Below are 20565 nucleotides of genomic sequence, written 5' to 3'. Positions count from 1 at the left end.
GAGGAATCCCAAAAACAAGAATTAATCTTGACTTATTGCTCAGACATGGCAGACCCTGTACACCCAGAAAGATTCCTTGTTCTTGAGGTGCTCATGTCAAAAGCTGTTCAGGAAATGCCAAACATTAGCCTTTTGGCCACATTTGTGTTTAGTAAAACATTGTGAAGTTGTAGCTCTGCTCATGAGTAAAATTAGTAAGTGATGTTGTCTTCATGTTATAAACACTCAGGTTAAATTGAACAAAGAGTGAGCAGAGATTTATGGTCTCCAGTTGTTGGTCTAGTTCAAGCCAGGGTGTGAATATGTGAAACTGCATCATCTTCTAAAGCTCTTCAAACAAATACAAGGCATTTATTAATGTATTGTTTTAACAACAGTGTCCTTGTTTGCACTTACTTTTGGAAAAGAAGGGCTGATGTACCAGTTTTGCATTAAGCAACTGCAGCAAAAAATGCCAGTGGTGCTTAATGTGTCCTAAGAATAAACAGAGGTGAACCCTGTATTTGAAAATAACTAGCGGCTGTTCTGATATATGACATAACCATAGACAAAGTTTCTATTTAAACTATCCTTTAAAAATAGAAAGGGCAGAAACTCCTGGTTGTATGTGTATGTTGCTACTTGCTATCTTTGCTGCTGTATGAAGACCTGCCTCAAAGACTTCACTTGATTGCGAGACAAGACTGGAGAACGAATAACTAAGTTACTCACACAGGTCTGTTGCACTCCCGTACTGCGCTCTTGATCCCGCCACCGCACGTTCGTGAGCAAGTCCCAAATGGACTCCAGACTCCCCAGGACCCATCCACGGGCGCAGCATCATGGTCTTTGACTATGCACAAGCCATGCTTGCAGTGCTGCATTGACGGAAGGATGGAGAGAACCCAGAGTCAGAGTAGGGACAGAGGTGGATTTAGATAAGTGAAAAAAAGTTCCCAATCAGAACAACACCGACAGACAGCACTGGCACCACATCTGTCTGCTCTGCCATGGTTTGGTGCTGATCTGGGGGATGTTTTACAGTGGGAGCAGATTGGAAGGGAAAAGAAATTGACTGAAAAAGACATTTATGACAGTCTGGCTGGACAGGAGACAGAAAAATGTCAGAGACATAGTCAATAAATATATCACAGCTCATAACAAAGGATAATCTTACGCCATCTCCGCAAACAGACCCCAGATTAAGAGGTTTTTATAGTGTGGTGTAGTATGGCTTGGCATGGGACGAGAGTTTGGTGTAAACACAAAAAAGGTTCCAACATGTGTTGCACGGATTATGTGGCTTTCATGTTCGCTCAGTCTTAGTGGCAGGAAACACAGGGTTAGCGAGAATGTCTTAAATTAAATGCTGCGCAGAGACCAGACGCTCTGAAAGCAACTATCACTCAGTGTGACACGGCAGCTACGTGCCAGTGAAGTGGATTTATTTAACTTGACGAACGTCAATGGCACGCTCACGCCTTTGGACGACTTTCCCTCTGACATTTTTGTCCCTACTCCCTCAAATTAAAACGTCTGTGAAGCATTTCATGGTCGTAGAGTAAAAAGATCAAAACATCTAACGGCGGTGAGGACGGTCATATCACGTTACAGGAACAATCAGAGTGTTAAACCACAGTATTTCTTTCTACTTCAAATCCCATTTTCTCCTCACACAGATGAGTAACTTCCCCAAGAAGAGCATTTAAAGAGCCACAAACAACGAGTCATTTCATGTATTCACTCCTTTCATCACATAACACTCACTTTCCCAGGGGCACAGTCAGTGCCGTCTGCCCACGGCATGTGCTGGGTCCTGCATCCCTGCTGGGCCCCCTCTGGACTGGTGCACCACAGTCTCCGGCACTGGGTCTAACAAAGACACACGTGCATCAATACATTGTGAATGACAACACTTCGGAAAAGAAAACAAGGCAGCCTAAAAATCAGAACTTCTGAATTAATCATCAAAACAATAAAAACACAGTGGAGTTCTGAACGTTTTTAAGTACAGCACAGAAGTCCTGCAGCCAGCCTTACACAACGGTGCCGCCTCATGTGCAACAAGACGGTTCCAGCTCTACGCACACAGCGACTCCACTTACCATGTATGGGCACACCTGTGTTCCCGGCCCGAATATCAATTCACACTGTTTATTGACGCTGTATATCTGTCCAGGCAGCTGCTGCTGGAGACTGTACGGCGTAGAGAGAGGTTCGTCCAGCAGGCATTCACCGTATCCTGTGCTATTGAGATACAAGAATACAATTTATTTTAAAAAGATAAGAACTGGGGAAAGAAAAAGACATAAAGAGAGAAAACATAAAAGAATTACTTCCACCTGTTGAACCAGACCAGGGTGTTACTGTGTTGACAGTTTGGAGAATAATAGCATTTGTTCACACAGTGTGTGAATGTCAATACAAAAAGTCTTTATGGTTTAAAAGTATAGAAGGATTTTAGTGAGTTGCTGGACTCTCCTGTTTATGTTTCCTTGGTTTTACAGCCAGACTCAACTCCCCACCATGAAGTCCTGTTTAAGCTCAGAAAGATTGATTAGCTTGACTGCTAAAAGCAGAACAACAAACTTCTTGGCTAACAGTATTTTCTTTTACTGATAGCCAAGAAGGGATTTGAGGTAAAATTGCACTTAGAGTCTAACTCTGATAATGTTGACGTCTGAGACTGTATATACTGTAAGAAACGGACAGAGCTACCTATGCTTTTAGTTCTGTCAGGGTTAAACTATGGGAGAGCACAGCTGGTTTAGGAAGAAACAATGTGTGCATGTTCTTCTGTGGGAAAAGGCAGATTTCCCCTGGATTATTAATGACATTCTGAAGAAAATCAGGATTCTTTACACCTAATCAGAGAGAGTCAGACTCAATGACCCTGTAACTGCAGCTGTAATACTGCAGGGACGTAGCTCTGTCCAGTTTTTATGTATGGTCTAAGGATGACAAAGTAGCGGCTAGCTCAGCCGTGGGCTTGACTCATGGGCCACAATCGTCCTAAAATTGAACAGAAGGGCCGGGTCAGGAGCAGACAGATGGAGCGTTGGTGTGAACTAAGGTAACTGACATGTAAAAGTCCTGCATAAAGGCTAAACTGGTAAAATGCTTTTATTATTTTCTACGCCATCTATTGGGAAATGGTGGGCGTTACAGGGAAAAGGCAGAAGCATGATGATAATATAAATATATTCTATAATTTGGAAAAGGTTTGGATTAAAAATTGAACGGGCCGCATCCGGCCCCCGGGCCTTAGTTTGTCCATGCCTGGGCTAGCTGAAGCGCACATGCTAATGTATTTAGTCATTTCAGTCACTACATCATTAATATTCAAGACAAAATAGTACTGCAGTGACAAGGTTAGCATCATCTGGTTTTTAAGTACTGAGAACTGTGTATTTATAGTTCTCACATACTGGGATTAGCCAATGTGCCTGGGTCTAAAGTAAATACCCAACTTTCCCATCCTTGTGTGTGTGTGTGTGGTATTGGTATAGCTACTTGTGGGGACATTTTTTTGTTTTGATGACTCTGTCCTTGTGGGGACATTATCAGGTCTGACGAGGACAGAGGGTATTTTGACATTTACAATGTAGTCTAGTATTAGGATTGATAGCGTGAGGGGCTAGAGAATATATTTTGTCTCTGTGACAAACTCACAACTCATGAAAGCCAGACTGTGTGTGTGTGGTGATTGTGTGATAAATTTGGCTCATGTCACCTAAATCTGATCAGAGCTTCAAAGGTCGTATAATTCCGTCATATATTTGTATTTTTAGAACGCGTCCACTGTTTCCACATTATCATCTTTGCTTTAAACTCTCAAGCATCCTGGGAACAAAAGAAGGAATAAAAGGCAGTGACATACTCAAGGAACTCTGTGATGTACTTCCTGCTACACTTGGACCACATCCAAGGGTTTGTGTTGTAGTTGAGCATGGGAGCCATCACGTGCTGCTGAATCTTAACTCCGTCCTCCCTGCACTTAAGGCTGTCGTCATGAGGCATGTTGAACCTAGCAAGGAAAATACCAAAACATGCCTGAGTGCCACACAAACACTGACGTTGCTCAGCTGCTAACTGCTCTAGAAGGGCTTGAATGATGTGATGGTTCAGAGATGGCTCGGTCAAATTGGAACTGTCCCAGCAGTGTTCTGGCTGCTTACTGAATTTGGAAAAGCAGCTATGTACAAAATAAAGTGAGTGATTATGTCAAGAAAAGTTGTAATTAATGGTAAAAAGGATTTTTTTTCCAATAAACAATAAAACCCCAGTGGTCTTTTGAAGAATGGCCTCAAGGAGTAAAACCCAGGCTCCAATGTACAATGGAGACAGAATAGCTGAACTATTATCTGCATAAATCTACCTGAGATTTGTATTTAGTTTGCACACGCACAGGTGCATGAACTGTTACAACATCATATTAAATCACGATAAAAGCGAACACCATTATTTCACATTTTTTGCATATGTGTCCAAATCTAGAAATGTGGCCAGTTACAGATATTTCAAATATTACCTAAACCAGGATATGAACGTTCATTAGAAAAGTAGTATGAATACTCACACGTGGCCAAGTTCATGAGCAATGGTAAATGCAGTACTCAGTCCACTGTCCTCGCTTATACTGCAGCTCCTGTACGGGTCACACACCGTGCCCAACTCTGCAAGACCTGGGAAACAACACGTTCAGCATGAAAACACAAAGTATAACACAAAATCCTTGCACAAGCATCCAGGACCAATGAAAAGGCAGCTCATGAAGGTGGCCAATCACGGAACCTTAAAAAAACATAATCCTCTCACCCAAGGTGTCACACTTGTCTCTTGCTCTGCAAATGTCCTGTCTGTGATGAAGGAAAAGAGAACAACAGAAGGTCACTTCAATTTCAAAATAGCAGCCACATTAGATCATGTAAATAACAGTAAGTACATGTTTATAACCCATCAAAGTGTGACAAGTACTCCCAGTCGGAGTATTAGTCTTTACCTGGTGATGAGAATGGCAGTGTCATGATGTGAGTGGTGGCTGTCGTCCTGCGTGTTCTGGCTCTGCTGCCAAATGCAGAAGTTCTTTAAAGTGGTCTGTGCATTAAAAGAAATCGCCGGACCATCCTACAAATGACACATAAAAAAGAGCGACGGGGGCGTCACTACAGCTAGAAGTTTAGAGAGTGTGTTTTACATACAGAAGATATTATGCTGCGTTGTAAAACTGTTGTCAGCATCACTCCATCTACTACTCACAGACAATGTCTGCTTTCCATCATCTGCATGTCATTCCTCCGGAACCAAAATGTTCCTAGTTCACAATTCCACCAGCACAAAGGGGGAATTAATAACACCACATTTATCTAAAGTCCAATTGTTTTATACTGTCTGAGCAGACCAACAGAACCAATTTCTATTACCATTAAACTGTTAATGGAGTTAATGATCATCCACTGATTATAAGGCTTTACTCCAACTTTTGTCTATTTTCTTTGGGAGCATCCAGCAGCTCAGATTTTAAACCAATCACTTGGCTGAATAACCAGGAAGTAGTTAGTAGTTAGTTTTTGCATCTCTACTTTAAAGCACCCTTACCAACTCGTTGTTTAATATGACTAACTTCACAATCACAATGTTGATCAGGTTGCCGATGCTGGGGTCCTTGTAGATAGAAGACACCTGGAAAAAACAAAAAAAACATGTATCCCATGAATCTTTCCATCAATCCGTCCTAATTCCCTGTTTTGAATCTCACATTTTTTAATTTGTTAGGTTTTCTTCTGTACATTTTGTCTGGCACAGCTCACACCACTAGTTTATGGACTTGCGACCTTATAGATGTACAACATACTGAGCCCCGTTTGAACCATTAATGATGAAAAGACAAAAGAGGTTGGTTTTTTTTTTTACATTTTGTTTGACGCAACTAGTGCGTCTAGTGCAAATGTGTGTTTGTCCATGTGGACTTTTGTTTGATTTCAGTGTCGTTTAGAGTTCATTTTTTTTACTTGTTTTTCTGTAATTGTGGTCGAGTTTTCCTCTGTGGTGTCCTTTGTTGTTTGAAAAATGTTTTAGGCTCGGTGCCTTTTACATGCCTTTTTGTCTCGTATTCAGATTTCTGTCTTTATTGAATGTTTTTGGGAGTTTTTTCACACTTTCAACACACAAGACAGTGACTCTGCATTTTTTTAAAAAAATGAAGTTTGACTGATTGGAAATTAAAGTTGATGATGATCTCATGACCTCTGCCAAGAACAGGATATAGGTCATCTAATCCTCGCTCCCTGTGAGGACTGCTCCAAGAGCCTTTGGACGGCAGTATTTGAAGAGGCGGTGAGTATGTGGTCTATGTGACATACCTGCGCTTATTTTTTAACATTCATCTTGCTGTCAGACATTAAGCTGCCCTCTTTCACCCCGGGCCGTTTGAAGGTGGTGTTTACCTCTGCCCTGGGCTGCCCTTTCCCTCCACTGACCCGTCTCCAAAAGACTGCCTCAGTAAATTACACCAACACAGACAGCAAAGTAGAATAGATACATAGAGGGTGTGCAGGAGCGGGGTCTTAACCCAGGCTTCTCTCTGGGCTGCCTTTTTATCGGTGTCATTCCAGGATGGCGTTTTTACATCCAAGTACAACAAATGAATGCCATATTTAATAGAAATTTTTCTGTGAGACTCTTGAATTAAAAGTGAAGAGAAGGACTTCAGAAAACATAAGCAACAATCCAGGCCTTTACTCTTGGAACAAGACGTCATGACAAGATAGCTTCGCAACATGGCACCCTAGATAAAGGAGAATGCTCTTCTACAGCTGGTACAAAGGCTTAAGCAAAACGTTTTTGTTGGACTTGTAACTAAAGCATCTTCACAAAGAGTTTCACGCAGTAAGAAGGAAAGGAGAAAAAAAAAGTCAAACTTACGATGGACATTAACGTGAGGACGTAGTGCTGCAGGTTGCTGCCATGATGCTCCACCATTCTACTGTCGGCCACCAGCATGACTTCAACGAAGCGCGGGTAGGAGAGGAAGCGTTTTGATCTCCTGTGAGGTCCTGAGTCGCCACTGCTATCATTTGACGGTCTAGAGCCGGTGCCGCCGTCGCCACTCTCTGTTGATCCGAGTAAAGCCTTGTCAGCCAGGCCTGAACTCAGTGACTCCAAGTCACTGAACATACCAGCGCTGACCACAGGAGCTGCGTCAGACACAGTGGTCCCCGCGGCCACTGGTCGTCTCCTCGGCTTGTGCCTTTTCTGTTTGTGTTTGTGTCCTAGAAAGAGAGCGAGACACAGACAGACGCCAGAGGGACGTGTAAATATACAAATATGAATGGCTGATGGGAGATCCATTCACGCAGACAAAGACAGACATGGTATGAATGCACGTTTGTCACAAGGAAGTGTTTACAAGCAAACCAAACATGTGGTTTCTCTCTTCAAAGATGGAGATGCATGAAGTGAGTTTGCCATCCTGAAACAAGTACTGTTGATTTAATGTTGGTGCCTATTTTTCTGTCTTGTTTATTGTTGCTGAAAGTCTGACAAATGGGCACAGCCTGGAGAGTCTCGGTGTTACTCCCTCTCTCTGTCTGCTGGACACAGGGCAGAGGGTTCAGACCAGGTAAACCTGGCACTCGTCCATTAAGAAAAATGGAGCATATAGACCAAAGGGAGGTCTGTCCATGAATCTGACCACAAAACCTCTAAACCATCAGTACCAAACCTGATTTTAATTACATTTGGCTGCGGAAAAGCTTAATCCCAGTCTGCTCTAGGCATTTTCTCAGCAAATGCACATCACCTGTTGGTGACCACGAGTAGTGCGTCCTTCATTTCTTTATTTAACAGCTTTACCTCAGGCGTCACTCTGGTTTTCTACAGTTTCCACTCCTGCACGTTCACGGCCGTGGGTCTACCCTGCATTTCTTATCAAAGAGGCAGAGGAAGTGTGAGAGTCAACAGGAAGTTCAGCCTGTAAACTGAGATGGGACGATAAAAGGGTCATCTTCCAAAATTATTTTTTTCCTGTGTGGGTTCAAATGCTCGGATGCTGCAACAATTGCAGGAACTACAGAGTGCAGCATGATCTGCTGTCAATCTCTTTGAATCAATACACGTTTTTTTCTGGTTAAAAAAAAGTGCTACAGGTTTGTGTCTAATGTAAAAAAAAACACGTTTTGGCTAAGACTACAATCATCCTTACAGATGCCCAGCTAGGTCAGCGGGTAGAGCATGAGAATCTGGGGGTTGTGGGTTCAAGTCCCACGCTGGGTGTCCAAGCTTCAGTCGTTCCATAGCGTACGGTTTATAATGCCTGTTTTACACACAGAAGGTCCTGTGTTCAAACCCCAGAGGACCCACATACTTAACGGTGCCTCCCAGGGCAGCCGGTGTCAGTTGCGAAGACTGTAGGCCGAATAAAGGGCACAATTATTAACCAGTCATGCTTTGCAAAGCATTTCCTACTTTTTCCCCTTTGAAAGTCCTCAATATCCAGAATCCTGCTTGTATTGCTTGTTTAAAGCAGATAAGCTGCAAATGGTTCCACAGTAGCATGGCACAATTATTGAAATAGCTCAACTGGCTCAGCTGCTGTGACATAATCTGCTAGGATGTAATGAAGAAATTATATCTGCTGACGTCTGTGGGAAACTAGTTAAAAGGTTAACTAAAACATGCAAACATTTGTTTATACACATGCAGCCACTTTGGTCATGTATTTCTGCTTACAATACCCGACTGCATGTCCAATGCAATAGAAGTTTCCTGAAGTGTGCTTTTCCTAGAAATCCAGATGTTTCAGCAGCTTGTTATTTTAAAATCTGATTTGAACAACATAAAAGAAGCAGAAAGATTGGATTAAGTGTCAAATCTTAATGGATTAAACTCTATAAGTAACTAAGTCTTTACCTTCTGGTTTAAATTTACAATAGCTCCACGTGTTAGAAGCATTTGTAAGCATATTTAGTGTAATGAGTAATGAGTCAGGGTTTTTTCTTGTATACAGAATTTGGTGGTGGCCACCACCAGTTTACAGCTCAGTGTTTATAATAGGAAATTGCATCAGAAGGTTGGGATGTCATGTGTAACTGCAGTTGCATGCTGTCCCCAGTTGTGATGGTGGCGCTCTGTCACAATTTGCACATGAACTGGTTCTCTGAACAGAGAGTCACTCACCAATAAAACAACAATCCTACCTCAGTGGGAGGTCTTTAAGTTGTTCTTTTGTTTGTTTGGGATTTTTATAGTTCAATGATGCTCATTAAAAATAAATAAATAATATGATATAAAATAATGCTTTCTATATTTTAATCATGTCTTTACATCTCCTGAAATATACTTCTTGTAAAGCCTTTGCTTGAACCCACAATCAGGTACCGCCAGCCCCTGGTTTTAAGCCAGGAAAATCCCTGGTACTTTGCATCTATAATCTGTACACATCAGTAGAAAACAAACTGAAATCCCAACAACAGACGGTTGCACAAGTTTACACAGTCTCTTGTGACTTGTGGCTGTGTTTAGAATTGACTAATAACGTAGTTGATACACACCTGTCATCAATGAAATTGACCCTGACTGATCCCAAATAAAGTTCAGCTGTTATAGAAGGATTTTCTTAGCCATCACTAAGTTGTATCCCGTAGCTAAAGTCAAGGTTTGCCAAGTGCTTACAACGTACCAGATGAATATCATTTTAATAGGTATTGCTCAAGAGAAGATCGCAACACAATTTGCAAGGTTCTGGAATGCCATGGAACACACCAAAGTCATTATTGTTAATAGGATAAGGCACGAAAGTAACATCAACAAAAAAGTCCCTCAAGAAGAATAAAAACACCAATAGAAAACTGATACGTAGTGCTAAACCTAAACTAACTCCATCTACTCTGCTAGCTATTACATTAGGTATCCCAGAAACATGCAGAAAATGTTACCAGAACCACTGTGCCAGAGACAGACATTACTGGTCTTGCAAAGTCACGAAGTTGCTCGAGACACCTGAGATAGCTGTCTCAACTTTTGAAAATATAACATCTGTCTTACAGCGTTTTGACGTTTTTTTTTCTGTACAACAATTGCCAGTACTGCGTGTATAATACTCCATACCTGAAGTGTCACAAGCCGAGTTTTCTTCAGACGTCTGTTTTGTCATGACAATCTTCTTGTAAACAATATGAGGTTTTGTGTGTTCCTCTTCATAGTGTTCTCCTTCATAGCTGTGTAGGGGTTCCACAAAATATTCCCCATCTGGAGACCTGAAAGTGCCAAGCTAGAGGACAGGGGCACAGTGCGATGCATTAGACAACCATATATTCAAATGGAAATAAAAACATGTGAAGGACATTTGATACAGAACTAGGGAAACATGTCATTTAATTAACCTTTTAGAAATAAACCCAACCAGCTGCCATACCACACACTGACATATTGTACCTTACTTAAAATCTACGCAGTCAACACTGCTGGAATTCGGCTCATTTACGTCTCATTAGACAAAAATAGGCAACACCTTAAAAATGGTGAAATAGTTTGTGTGCATTATTAGGTTAAACTGTCCATGTCAGAAGTGTGATGGTTATCTGGATTTAACAATGAGACTGTATGTTCTTGATAAAGCACGCTGAAAGACTTATGGTATGTACTTCACACAGCATTCAAGCTGAGAATGCTAACTGAGCAGGTCTGTAGACCTTTATCTGGAACAGTCATCAAGTGACCATCAGTGGAACCATATAAGCAACAAATAGATACAAAGAAAAAAAGAAAAAAAACAGGATGAAGGCAGCAGACTGTCAGGAGTGATGTATGGTATAGGAACATGCTACTGATTCTTAAAGACAAGAGGCTGAGTTGGGAATGGTGAAGTTGGAGAGGTTGAGATTGCGTTTCGTTGGGAGAGAGAGAGCTGCCTGGTGGAACGGAAACAGGAAGAAGATTTCAAAGATGGCAGAACGGGAGATGTAAAGATGGGGGTACAGTACAATGAAGGGAGGCGATGAGATGGAGGCAGATGACCTGCTCTGTTGACCCTCTGATCTATCTTGCTGTCACTCAGTCAACTTTGGACATACTTTTTATTCAGATTTAATTCATTCTTTTTTTTAACTTACCCTAAGTCAACTCATTGGTGATTTATTTGCTTATCAATGTGAAACTTTTTTTTTGTCATTCTAAAACTTAGAGACATGTTGGACATACTTTTTATTCAGATTTAATTCATTCTTTTTTTTAACTTACCCTAAGTCAACTCATTGGTGATTTATTTGCTTATCAATGTGAAACTTTTTTTTTGTCATTCTAAAACTTAGAGACATTGTAGACATTATTAGCAATGCCATCAGCTCTGTCCACCATAGGAAAAGACAGACCTTACTGAGCCCTTAAAATGCCTTAAAGCAGGAAGGAAATGAAATAAGTGCAATACCACTGTTGGCCAACAGAAGTTTGGTCGAAACAATATTCAAACACAGGCTTAAAGACCTTCTGTTGAAGATCTGATGAGAGGTGAGAAGGTTAAAGAACTTACCAGTCCAGAGCACAAACTGATGACTGCAGTGTGTTGAGACTTTGCATTTACATGTCCTTTATAAAAGCAGTGCTTTAACTCAGTGTCCTCCTCATCTGTTTTGTCTCCAGTAGAATCCGTTAGGTTATCCCTTTGGGGTATTCCAAGTATTGTCACAGTGTACAAAGGTGCAATAAATCCCGAGTCCAGCGTAAGGTTGAGGTCAAAGTTCTGTCCAAAGGCAGATATCCTGTAGTGGATGTCTGGTGAGGCCCAATGATCTGTACTATCCTCCGCGCCTTCTTCAAGACTCCGTCTTTTCCTCTTGAAATGAACACTGTTAGGAAATTTGTCACCGGCTCCATTAACCCGCACCGGCGTTACAATTTCATAGGCACCCAATTTCTCTTTCGCTGCCAGAAAAAAAAGACACAATAGGAAAAATGCAAGTTAGTTTCATTGATCTTAAAATCAATCTCTTTGGACAAAGATATTGTCCATGTTTGAACAAAGGAGAGGCTCTCAACCCATAGCACAGAGCCAACTGTGGCTCTCTACTGCATTTTTGTTTTTTTTAATCCAACTATAATTCATGCTATGGTGAAATGATCTTGTACATAAATCAAGAGTTATACAGAAAAAGCATCATGGAGTTTATGTCCTCTCCTTCCCTAATTGCCTGAAACAGTTACCAACTGATTAAAACTAAACTCAGTAAATCTGTGGAGTGAACTGAAGAGCAAATATCAAAACTTATAAACTTGAAAAAAAACTTGATACATTACAGGATTTGCCCACTTTTCACTGTGTGAAGTCTAAACTGAACACATGCATTGTTAATGATGCTGCATTAATGCGAAAAACTGTTTTAAAGAATGTCAACTGTATGTTAAAAACACTTAAATATTTTCTGCCAACATGTTTAAACAGCAAAAAGTTAGAAATATTACCAGTGTAACTAAGTATACCTGCGGTTTATAGATGAAAGCATTTGAAGTACTGTACCATACTTGTCAAAGTATTCCGATGTCTTACCACTTTTTTTGTGATGATTAATCACACGATAATATCGAACATCGACCTACCTCTAGCCATGCGCCCCCTTCAAAAACTCATTCATTCTGTCTATAACAAAGAAACACAGTACAAGGGAGAGCGGAGGAGAAAGTGTCGAACGTCTTTACCTGGGCTGGAACTCCAGAGTGAACTCCCTGCAGATGCTGCTAGGTTCAGGAGCTGTGGGAAAAGCAGGACCCGCAAGCCCCAGAAGAGCACATGCATGGTTGTCCGCGTTCAGAGAGGAGCAGTGCGGCAGCCTGCGCTCCTCTGCTGGCTAGGAAGTTCCTAAAACACCGGTACTTATTTCAAATAAAACAAGACCACGAATGATGTGAATGGTTGAAGACAGTGTTCCAACGCTCCGTCTGTACTGTCTCAAGGTTTCTTTTCCAAGTTCACTTTTTTCAGAGCTTTCCTTCTTAATTGACTATCCTCGACTCTAGAGCCGTCTCTGGTCTCCGGGCGGTGCAGTGACTTCTCTGCTGGGACGTGAGCGCCGGTCCGCGGACTCCTTGCTCCACATGCATGCTGCTGCTGCTGCTGTTGCAAGTCAGTGAGGCTCTCTCCCCCTCTCTGTCTCTCTCTAAATCCCCTTCCCTCTCTCTCCTAACAAAATAGGCGGGATCAGTAAAGGAAGGAAAAGGTGCACTTACTGAAAGTTTCCCTTACAATTAGAAATCCATCACTCACTTATGAATGATTCATTATGACCATAACTGTATGTGACGTAACGCTACATCCAACCGAGGACACACGATATTGGGCTTACCAAACGACGCGATGTTTCGAGAATATTTTTAAGAAATCGTTAAAAATAAAATATTTCATTCTTAGAGGTTTTACCACAAATTCCTTCACATCATAGGATGTTCCTTTCACTTGTGAATGTCATTTATTACTGAAGGTTTAATTTTGTTTTCTTTTTCTTATGGGGTACAAATGTTTTATTAAAAAAAGAACAATTTTATACTTTTGTAAGATAAATCAATAGTTAAATAAATGAATATGAATTAAATGTGAATAATATCTTAGGTTGGAGTAGATTAGTGTATATTACTGTAGATTATATTAGATTGAACATTATTGATTCCACACTGGAAAAATTGTTGTATTGCTGCAATAAACCGATGGAGAAAAAAAAAGACTGTACAAACAAAACAAGTGAAATCTGGAAACATACATGGTTTATCAAACTTTGCTGGAAAATGAATTCATGATGCCTATAAATTGCATTTGGTCCACTGATTTAATTTCTCCCCTTGTTTATATTTTGGGAAATTCATGTAAAGTTTTTTAAAACATACCAGAAATTGCAGACAATTTCTAGCTGACAAATTCCAAAGCAACTGGGACATGGTTAATGTGGACAAGCCCATGTGCTCAGAAGATCAAGGGATCAGAGAGTGAAAAAAACAAACCACTATTGTAGCACAGAGCTGTATACAGTAGAGATCTTAAGACACTGCCGTAAACTACTTTCCATGGGAGAATAATAGTAATGGTTTTATGATGGTGATATGGTGATTATCACATCACAACAATGCTACAGGTTGTATTGAGGCCTTTGTAATGTTGGTATTTGAATGATCAAAGCCTTGGCTAGTGGGTCAGTCGGCCCGAATACCCACCCCCATCACACACAACCTCACGCACCAGACTCGACACACAGAATACACACTCCATCCTAGTAAGTGCTAACAGTTGATGGGATGGGGTTAAATTAGCAGTGACTCAGGGCTAATGGTCCTAATAACACTTAGTTCTGATCTTGACATTGAAATTACGCTGTCTTTCACGGCTTGACGTAAATATTGACCATGAAAGAAGTTAGCCTTGAGGTAGTGGACCAAGGACTGCAAGTTAATTATAGCTAATATAACTAATTATAAGTCGAAATACAGGTAAAGTGGGAGCAAAATAGTTTGCGTAGCCAAGAATTAGCAACAAATGTTTACAGGTAAGTGTCAGGTAAGCAACCTAAAAAAGAACAGTGAATGAAATTTCTAATAAATGCCAAAATAATTTCACACCTGCTATGCTCTGTGATTGAATAGTAGAGTCATAAAATCACTGAATCAGTCTGGCAGTGTAAGTAAAAAGGTATGTCATTTATGTTAATTAGAGAAATTCATTCATTAATAATCTCTGTCAGATTTTACTCATACTAAACTTTTTTAGGTATTGTTTTATTTGTGGGACGATAACATCAGTAGCCCTTACTGCTCCATTAATGAGCAGGTCCAACAATCAGTTCATTGTATAGATGCTAGAGTAAGTTAATTCACATCACATTATCTGGGTATGTTGGTCCAACGTTGATAAAGTACCAAGTTCTACTTTCCCAGTCAGACTGATATGTTATTTCAAAAGAGAGGAGCATATTAGTTGGATTCACCTAATAATCGAGTTTCTCAAATGTTATGTTACCACACAATCGGACTAGAATGTTCTGTATTAAGAAAACGTGCTACAAAGATGTGCTCTGCTCATTAGCTAATATTACAGATGTTGACAGGACTATTGTTAATTCCCATCAGATTGTCTTTTGGGACTTTCTTTATTTTTCACAGCTGATAATTAAGAAAACTAAATGATGTAAATCTATTACATTTAAAAGGATACAAAGAAATATTTTCTTAACGTTTCCTAATTCTGCAAGTCATCATCAGTGTTTTAGGGTCATCCCAATCATCTCAAAGCTGAAACCCTCAGGTCATTGGTTGAATTATTTGCAAAATACCAAAGTGAAAGTTACTGACTCAATTTTTGAAGATTTTTTTTATTGTTTCCAAGGTTTTGATTTAAGTCCTTGTGATAAGCAGTCCAAGTTACAGCACTAGTCTTGGACTGATATCACAATATTTATTTCTAATCCAGTCAGGGCTGCATTTTTTCCAGTTTAATGGTGATACTGCAGAATGTCATTAAAATGTCTGGATAGAAAATGAGTCACAGATATAATGATAAAAAGCTTAAAAAACACACAAACAGTATCATCCACCCGTATAAAAGGTTCAGGGTGTGAAAATGTTTTCCTTTTAAAAAGGGTTTTAGGAATGTCAAGTAATCTGTGAGCAAACTAAAGGAGAAAGGGAACAGGCAAGGCTGCCATTGATGAAGTTACAGGAGGTGAAACTTTGTTTCAGTTCTGCTGGTGTGAACACAGATTGGTTGGCCTGGAGTGCTTTGACACAAGCAAGCAGTGGCACTTGGTGTCTCCTGGCATTACCAGAAGCCCAAATCATCAACAGTTTTTTTTTTTCCATTTTCTTTAGCAGCACATTTGACCTCCTTTATTCCAAGGCTGCAATGCATCTTTCTTATTTGGAATTGGACTGGTGACATAACAGTGAATCCATTCTGTGTATAAAGGCTAAGACGGTGCATTTCACTTCTTTAGGTCCTTTTTTTTTTTGGTACTTCTTGATTAAATTTTACATCAAAAGTCGTCTCTAAATATTCCTTTTCTTACCAACCGAAGTCCATTTTCCCAGAAACCTTCATGAAACATTTGCAGCCAAAGACGTCACATGTGTAAAACAGAATATAGTATTTGTAACTTGACTCTGTTTTGATGTGCATTGAATAGAACTTTCAAAGCAGCATTTACTTTTTACCATGTTGTTATATTTGCTGTAAAGCCAGTACAGACAGCCCAGATTTCAAACTATTTCACATCTCTCAGTCTATGACCATTTGACTCTGGTGAACACATTGCCAACATGTGGAAATAAAAACCCACCTCTCCACCTCCAGCTGGAGCTCGTGGCCAAGCTGCTCGGTGAACTAACCTTTTTCCCTCTGGACGTTTCTCAATGGAGCAGTCACAGCAGCTGTGGGTGTGCAACTGTGTGTGTTCCCATTGGATGTTCATTGAGGTCATCAGAGTCAACTCTTTCCTGAGCTGTGCACAGACATCATCGTTGTGAGCTGCAGATATCACCAGCAGAGTAAACATCACTTCCCCTCCGCAGCAGATTGTAGGACGATAGAAAGCAGGAAAAAGTCTTGAATGAAGTAGCAGCAGGGGCCTGGCCTAGGATTTCAAAAAGGATTGCACTCTAATTGTGGCAGAATCCATCAAAGCCTCCCGCTTGGTTCTGCAAGAGAGAAGCAATGTGCAAAGGATTAAATATTAGCTGATAAAAACATTAAATATTTAATGAAACTTTTGGTCATTAACAGCACTATACTATAATGTGAACTTAAGTAATAAGTAACTGAATTGGACCACCTAAAAAATTTAGATCTCCCTATAGGCCATTGTTTTCTTAGCTTGGTCAGCTCATAATAATAAAATATTAATAATTTTGTCCTTCTTTCTTCCCACAGTGAGGACATTTACAGTGCAAGTCTTTACAACTGACACAGGAGGCACCATTAAATACGTGGTTGCAACTCATAGGCTGCCACAGCGGAGGTGCCATTAGGGATATGTGGTTCCTCTGGGAATCAAACCCAGGACTCTCTGCACTCTGCATGCTAACTGCTACACTGTGTAACCACAAAGAGCCAGGCGTTGTGGCGAAAACAAAACTTGGGTTCAGCTGGAGGATGATAGATTTTAATACGTGCGAAGGATATTTACAATGTGCTAAAATGTTTCAAAGATTTGATTGAAAAGTTTTCTGAAAAAGAGAGAAAAGAGAAAACGGGGAAACTAATCCACTATAAGCATCCTCCTGTCATTTGAGGTGAATTCCTTCAAGACTACGTTAAATTTCTGTGGCTGCAAACGTATTATATGTTGGAGTTTAGGCAATAATTGTCCAATTCCCCCAAGTGCTTTGGTTTAGACCTGCAAGGCATTCACATAATACAAGATGGCAGCACAGATGGGCACACATGTGCAAACATGAGCATTGTCACACACTGTTACTTTCTTAATTGGTGTGAGAAGAAGCAGAGACCAAGAGCTTCAGTAGATAAAAGAACAAGAGCTTGTTATTCTGTAAATGAGAATATGGGATTGCAGTCAACTTTATGTTTGCTGATAGCAGAGAAAATAATGAAGAAACAACGAGGCTCAACATCTGACAAGCAATTAGGGGCTTTGGAGGAGCGTTTAGGAATCTGGCCTGGACCCAAGAAGCACAGCAGCAGCTGTCAGCAACTCCCTCCAAAAATCACAATGCTTCCCAGATTCTCTGGCTCTCCGTGCAATGGCAATAATGGACTCAATGCCGGAGTCCAAATTAATCAGAGCTGAGATTGAGTAGAGGAGAAGGAATAAGTCAGCAGAGGTGAAGTGTGGTCAAATGTGATTGTCTCAGAGATCAGTGTTAATCAGACCTGGTACATTTTCTGTGCTCATGGTGTCAGCACTTTTATTTGCCACTGTTGCAGATTTTACTCTGCCTGTAAACATGACCGTTATTGGTTATGGTTGTCAAACTCCCTGCTCCTAGTTCAATAACTGCAACTCTATCACCGTCTGTCAATGTTTTGAAAATTGTTTTTCGCATGGCCCACCATTTGGCTGCGTTTTGGGGCAGTGGTGGCTTAGTGGTTAAGGAAGCAGACTTGGGTCCGAAAGGCTTCAGATTCGAGTCCACCAGCTGCCAAGTTACCACTGAGGTGCTCTGACCATGGTCCCCACACGCTGCTCCCCGGGCGCTTAAAGCTGCCCACTGTTCACTTTGGTGATGGGTTAAAAACAGAGGTTACAGTTGGTTGTGTGCAGTGGTGAGCTGTGTCACGATGACAAGTAGTTCACTTTCCACTAACTACATCCAGCGACGAGCATGAAAAACAACATCAACAAGTCCTGCCCTAAAAACACCAATTGAAGCTGAGCCTCAATAGGATTTATTACAGGCTTAATACCATGGTAACATAAAAAGTAAATTGTATATATTGATGTATGTGATTCTAAATGAACTAGTCAAATTTATCTGCATTTACTTGCACTTCAGTGAATGCCATGTAGATATTTAATTTAGCGTTATTAATGAAGTTGAGCTTCCCTTGCTGTCTGGAGCAATACCCCCCCCCATATGGATTAACACCCCCAAAATTACAACCCAATAAAACATTTGAGTGATATGTTTTATTCTTTTATTTCTACTCATTCAAACATATTATTTTATATAATATTTATATCTCTTTTCATGTAAAGTCATCATTAGCTGTAGCATCTGTAATTATGAGATTACTGAAACTGTGAGCTCTGTGGGAGGCTCTGGGAGACACTGACACAGACTTCTCATCTTGCTGAATTCCAAAAAGCTCTCAGTGCTTCCATGAATTCCCTTTGTTTGGTTTAACTACTAAGCCTTTTTTCAAGATTTCATAACAAACTCACGTTGAGTGCGCTCGGTGTTGTGGGAGTGGGGTCTTCAAAGATGGTTATGATGTTAAGGTGTCTGCAATCTGCTGATCCAGGAGTGACCTCATTGGGATTACCAGGTCTTGTTCTTGGGGTCTTGTTTCTCAGGGTCTTGACATCATCCATTCGCTGATCTTTTTTCAACTATGACATCTTCCCCTCTTTTCAGTTCACTCTGAATCTTGTTCCTAACAAAAGCTGTTCTGCACTGAGACCTAATTACCCCCAGCTGCAAATGAAAGTGATATATATATTATGATGGCCTTTAACCAACTGACATTCGGTGTGGACATGACACAGCTGGTGTGACAAACTGACTGTAGGACTAAAGAGCAACAAGGGGGTGCATGGGAAAGAGATACGTAACGTTATCAGGTTCCCACTGAAAACACAGACTTACTTAAATCCCTCCTCACATATGACACTATCCCTGGTTCTCTCCAGGTGTTCCGTGCTATCAGAGAACATGACGTAGTTAGCACTGGCTAGGACACAAATGTAAATGCACATGTTAATCTTACCACACGTGCCCTCTCATCCACGTGTTCGTGCTGGCACATGGAAACGAGTTCCTGCACGTAAAGACTAACATTTAAAGATCGATACACAACGTGTGTGTGTGTGTGTATCATGTATATAACCAGGGCTATTTTCTCATGCAATTATTTATATTATCAGAATCAAATGACAAATATTAATGCATACTTTTAATGTAAAGCTTTTGCAAACAAACATTTTTTTTGTACTAAAATGTATCCCCTAACACGAGAAAATATTTTTCTTTGGTAGGCCGACCTAAAATATCTTAGTGTTAGGCATAAATTGTCAAAGATATTCTCCAGTTCACAAAACAAATGAACACCAATGAACACTAGTTTTATTCATCACCTGTTACCCTTCACAGACAAAAGCAAAGTCTAGCCTTAAGGAAATACAAAAAACATGACGTCTCCAGTTCTGACTGGCCGTCTGTTGTTGTGCTGCAGCCAACGTGAGCCACATTTGTCGGCCAGACCGCAGCTACAAACATCCTAATTAATCAAGTCAAATAAATGCAGCAGACAGCGTCTGTCCTGCTGCATTAGCTATAACTGCTGAACATTTCACAGCCAATGAAAACAGGATTTAATGTCTTCTTGATTGCAGTTCAGTCATTTCCATTCATATATCAAGGATTAACCTTCGAACTTTGTTGTACGGTGACTTCTGCACGGCTAGTGTGGGTTTGAGACTGCTGGGACTGCTGGGACGGACAGGTTAGTAGTTGAAGAAGAAGATTGAGGAGTTCAGCTGAAGGTTTTTTGGTGATTTATTGGACAGCCCTGACTAAACACACTGTATCCACCACAAATGGTCAGCAGTCAGTTGCATTTTGTTGCTACATTTGGCCTGGTTCCCTACTTTAATGTAAAACATTTAGGTTAATTGTAGCTGGATTTGCGTCTGGACTTTGACAGGAGAGGCTCAACTGTTGGTTACCGGAGGAACATATTTCACGAGGACAACATTGGACAAGTTTATTCATACACAAAGCTCCTGGACAGTGTCTGTCTTTTGGACAAAAAGGTAAAAGAAATGTCTAAATTTAATTAGTGGAAGACTAATTATATGTAATGGTTAGGGCCAGATGTATTTCAATCATATTTTACATCCATTTTCCTCCATCAGTTGTTACAGGAGGATATCGTTCCTT

The 20565-nt window shown here is 40.5% G+C and overlaps 1 protein-coding gene and 1 long non-coding RNA gene across 2 annotated transcripts in view; both read right to left on the bottom strand.

The window, feature by feature from the left end:
• Window positions 1-13197, bottom strand: part of adamts9 (ADAM metallopeptidase with thrombospondin type 1 motif, 9) — a 45982-nt gene extending 32785 nt beyond the window's left edge. The window contains exons 1-12 of the mRNA XM_025060248.1: window positions 12670-13197; window positions 11507-11898; window positions 10087-10249; window positions 6904-7250; window positions 5578-5661; window positions 4982-5106; window positions 4798-4838; window positions 4559-4664; window positions 3860-4006; window positions 2085-2226; window positions 1747-1851; window positions 712-857 (exon numbers count right to left, since the gene is read on the bottom strand). Coding sequence (XP_024916016.1) covers window positions 712-857; window positions 1747-1851; window positions 2085-2226; window positions 3860-4006; window positions 4559-4664; window positions 4798-4838; window positions 4982-5106; window positions 5578-5661; window positions 6904-7250; window positions 10087-10249; window positions 11507-11898; window positions 12670-12766 — 1895 coding nt within the window. The 5' untranslated portion in view covers window positions 12767-13197. The remainder of the gene's footprint in view (window positions 1-711; window positions 858-1746; window positions 1852-2084; window positions 2227-3859; window positions 4007-4558; window positions 4665-4797; window positions 4839-4981; window positions 5107-5577; window positions 5662-6903; window positions 7251-10086; window positions 10250-11506; window positions 11899-12669) is intronic.
• Window positions 13198-14700: 1503 nt separating this feature from the next.
• Window positions 14701-20565, bottom strand: part of LOC107989215 (uncharacterized) — a 30452-nt gene continuing 24587 nt past the window's right edge. The window contains exon 4 of the long non-coding RNA XR_001760718.2: window positions 14701-16644. This is a non-coding gene — a long non-coding RNA (uncharacterized LOC107989215). The remainder of the gene's footprint in view (window positions 16645-20565) is intronic.

The sequence above is a fragment of the Cynoglossus semilaevis genome, chromosome 11, assembly GCF_000523025.1.
Source record: "Cynoglossus semilaevis isolate Cse_v1.0 chromosome 11, Cse_v1.0, whole genome shotgun sequence".
In the NCBI taxonomy this organism is placed as follows: Eukaryota; Metazoa; Chordata; class Actinopteri; order Pleuronectiformes; family Cynoglossidae; genus Cynoglossus; species Cynoglossus semilaevis.
The sequence above is the reverse complement of the archived record's forward strand: the minus strand, read 5'-3'. Positions and strand labels throughout refer to the sequence as shown.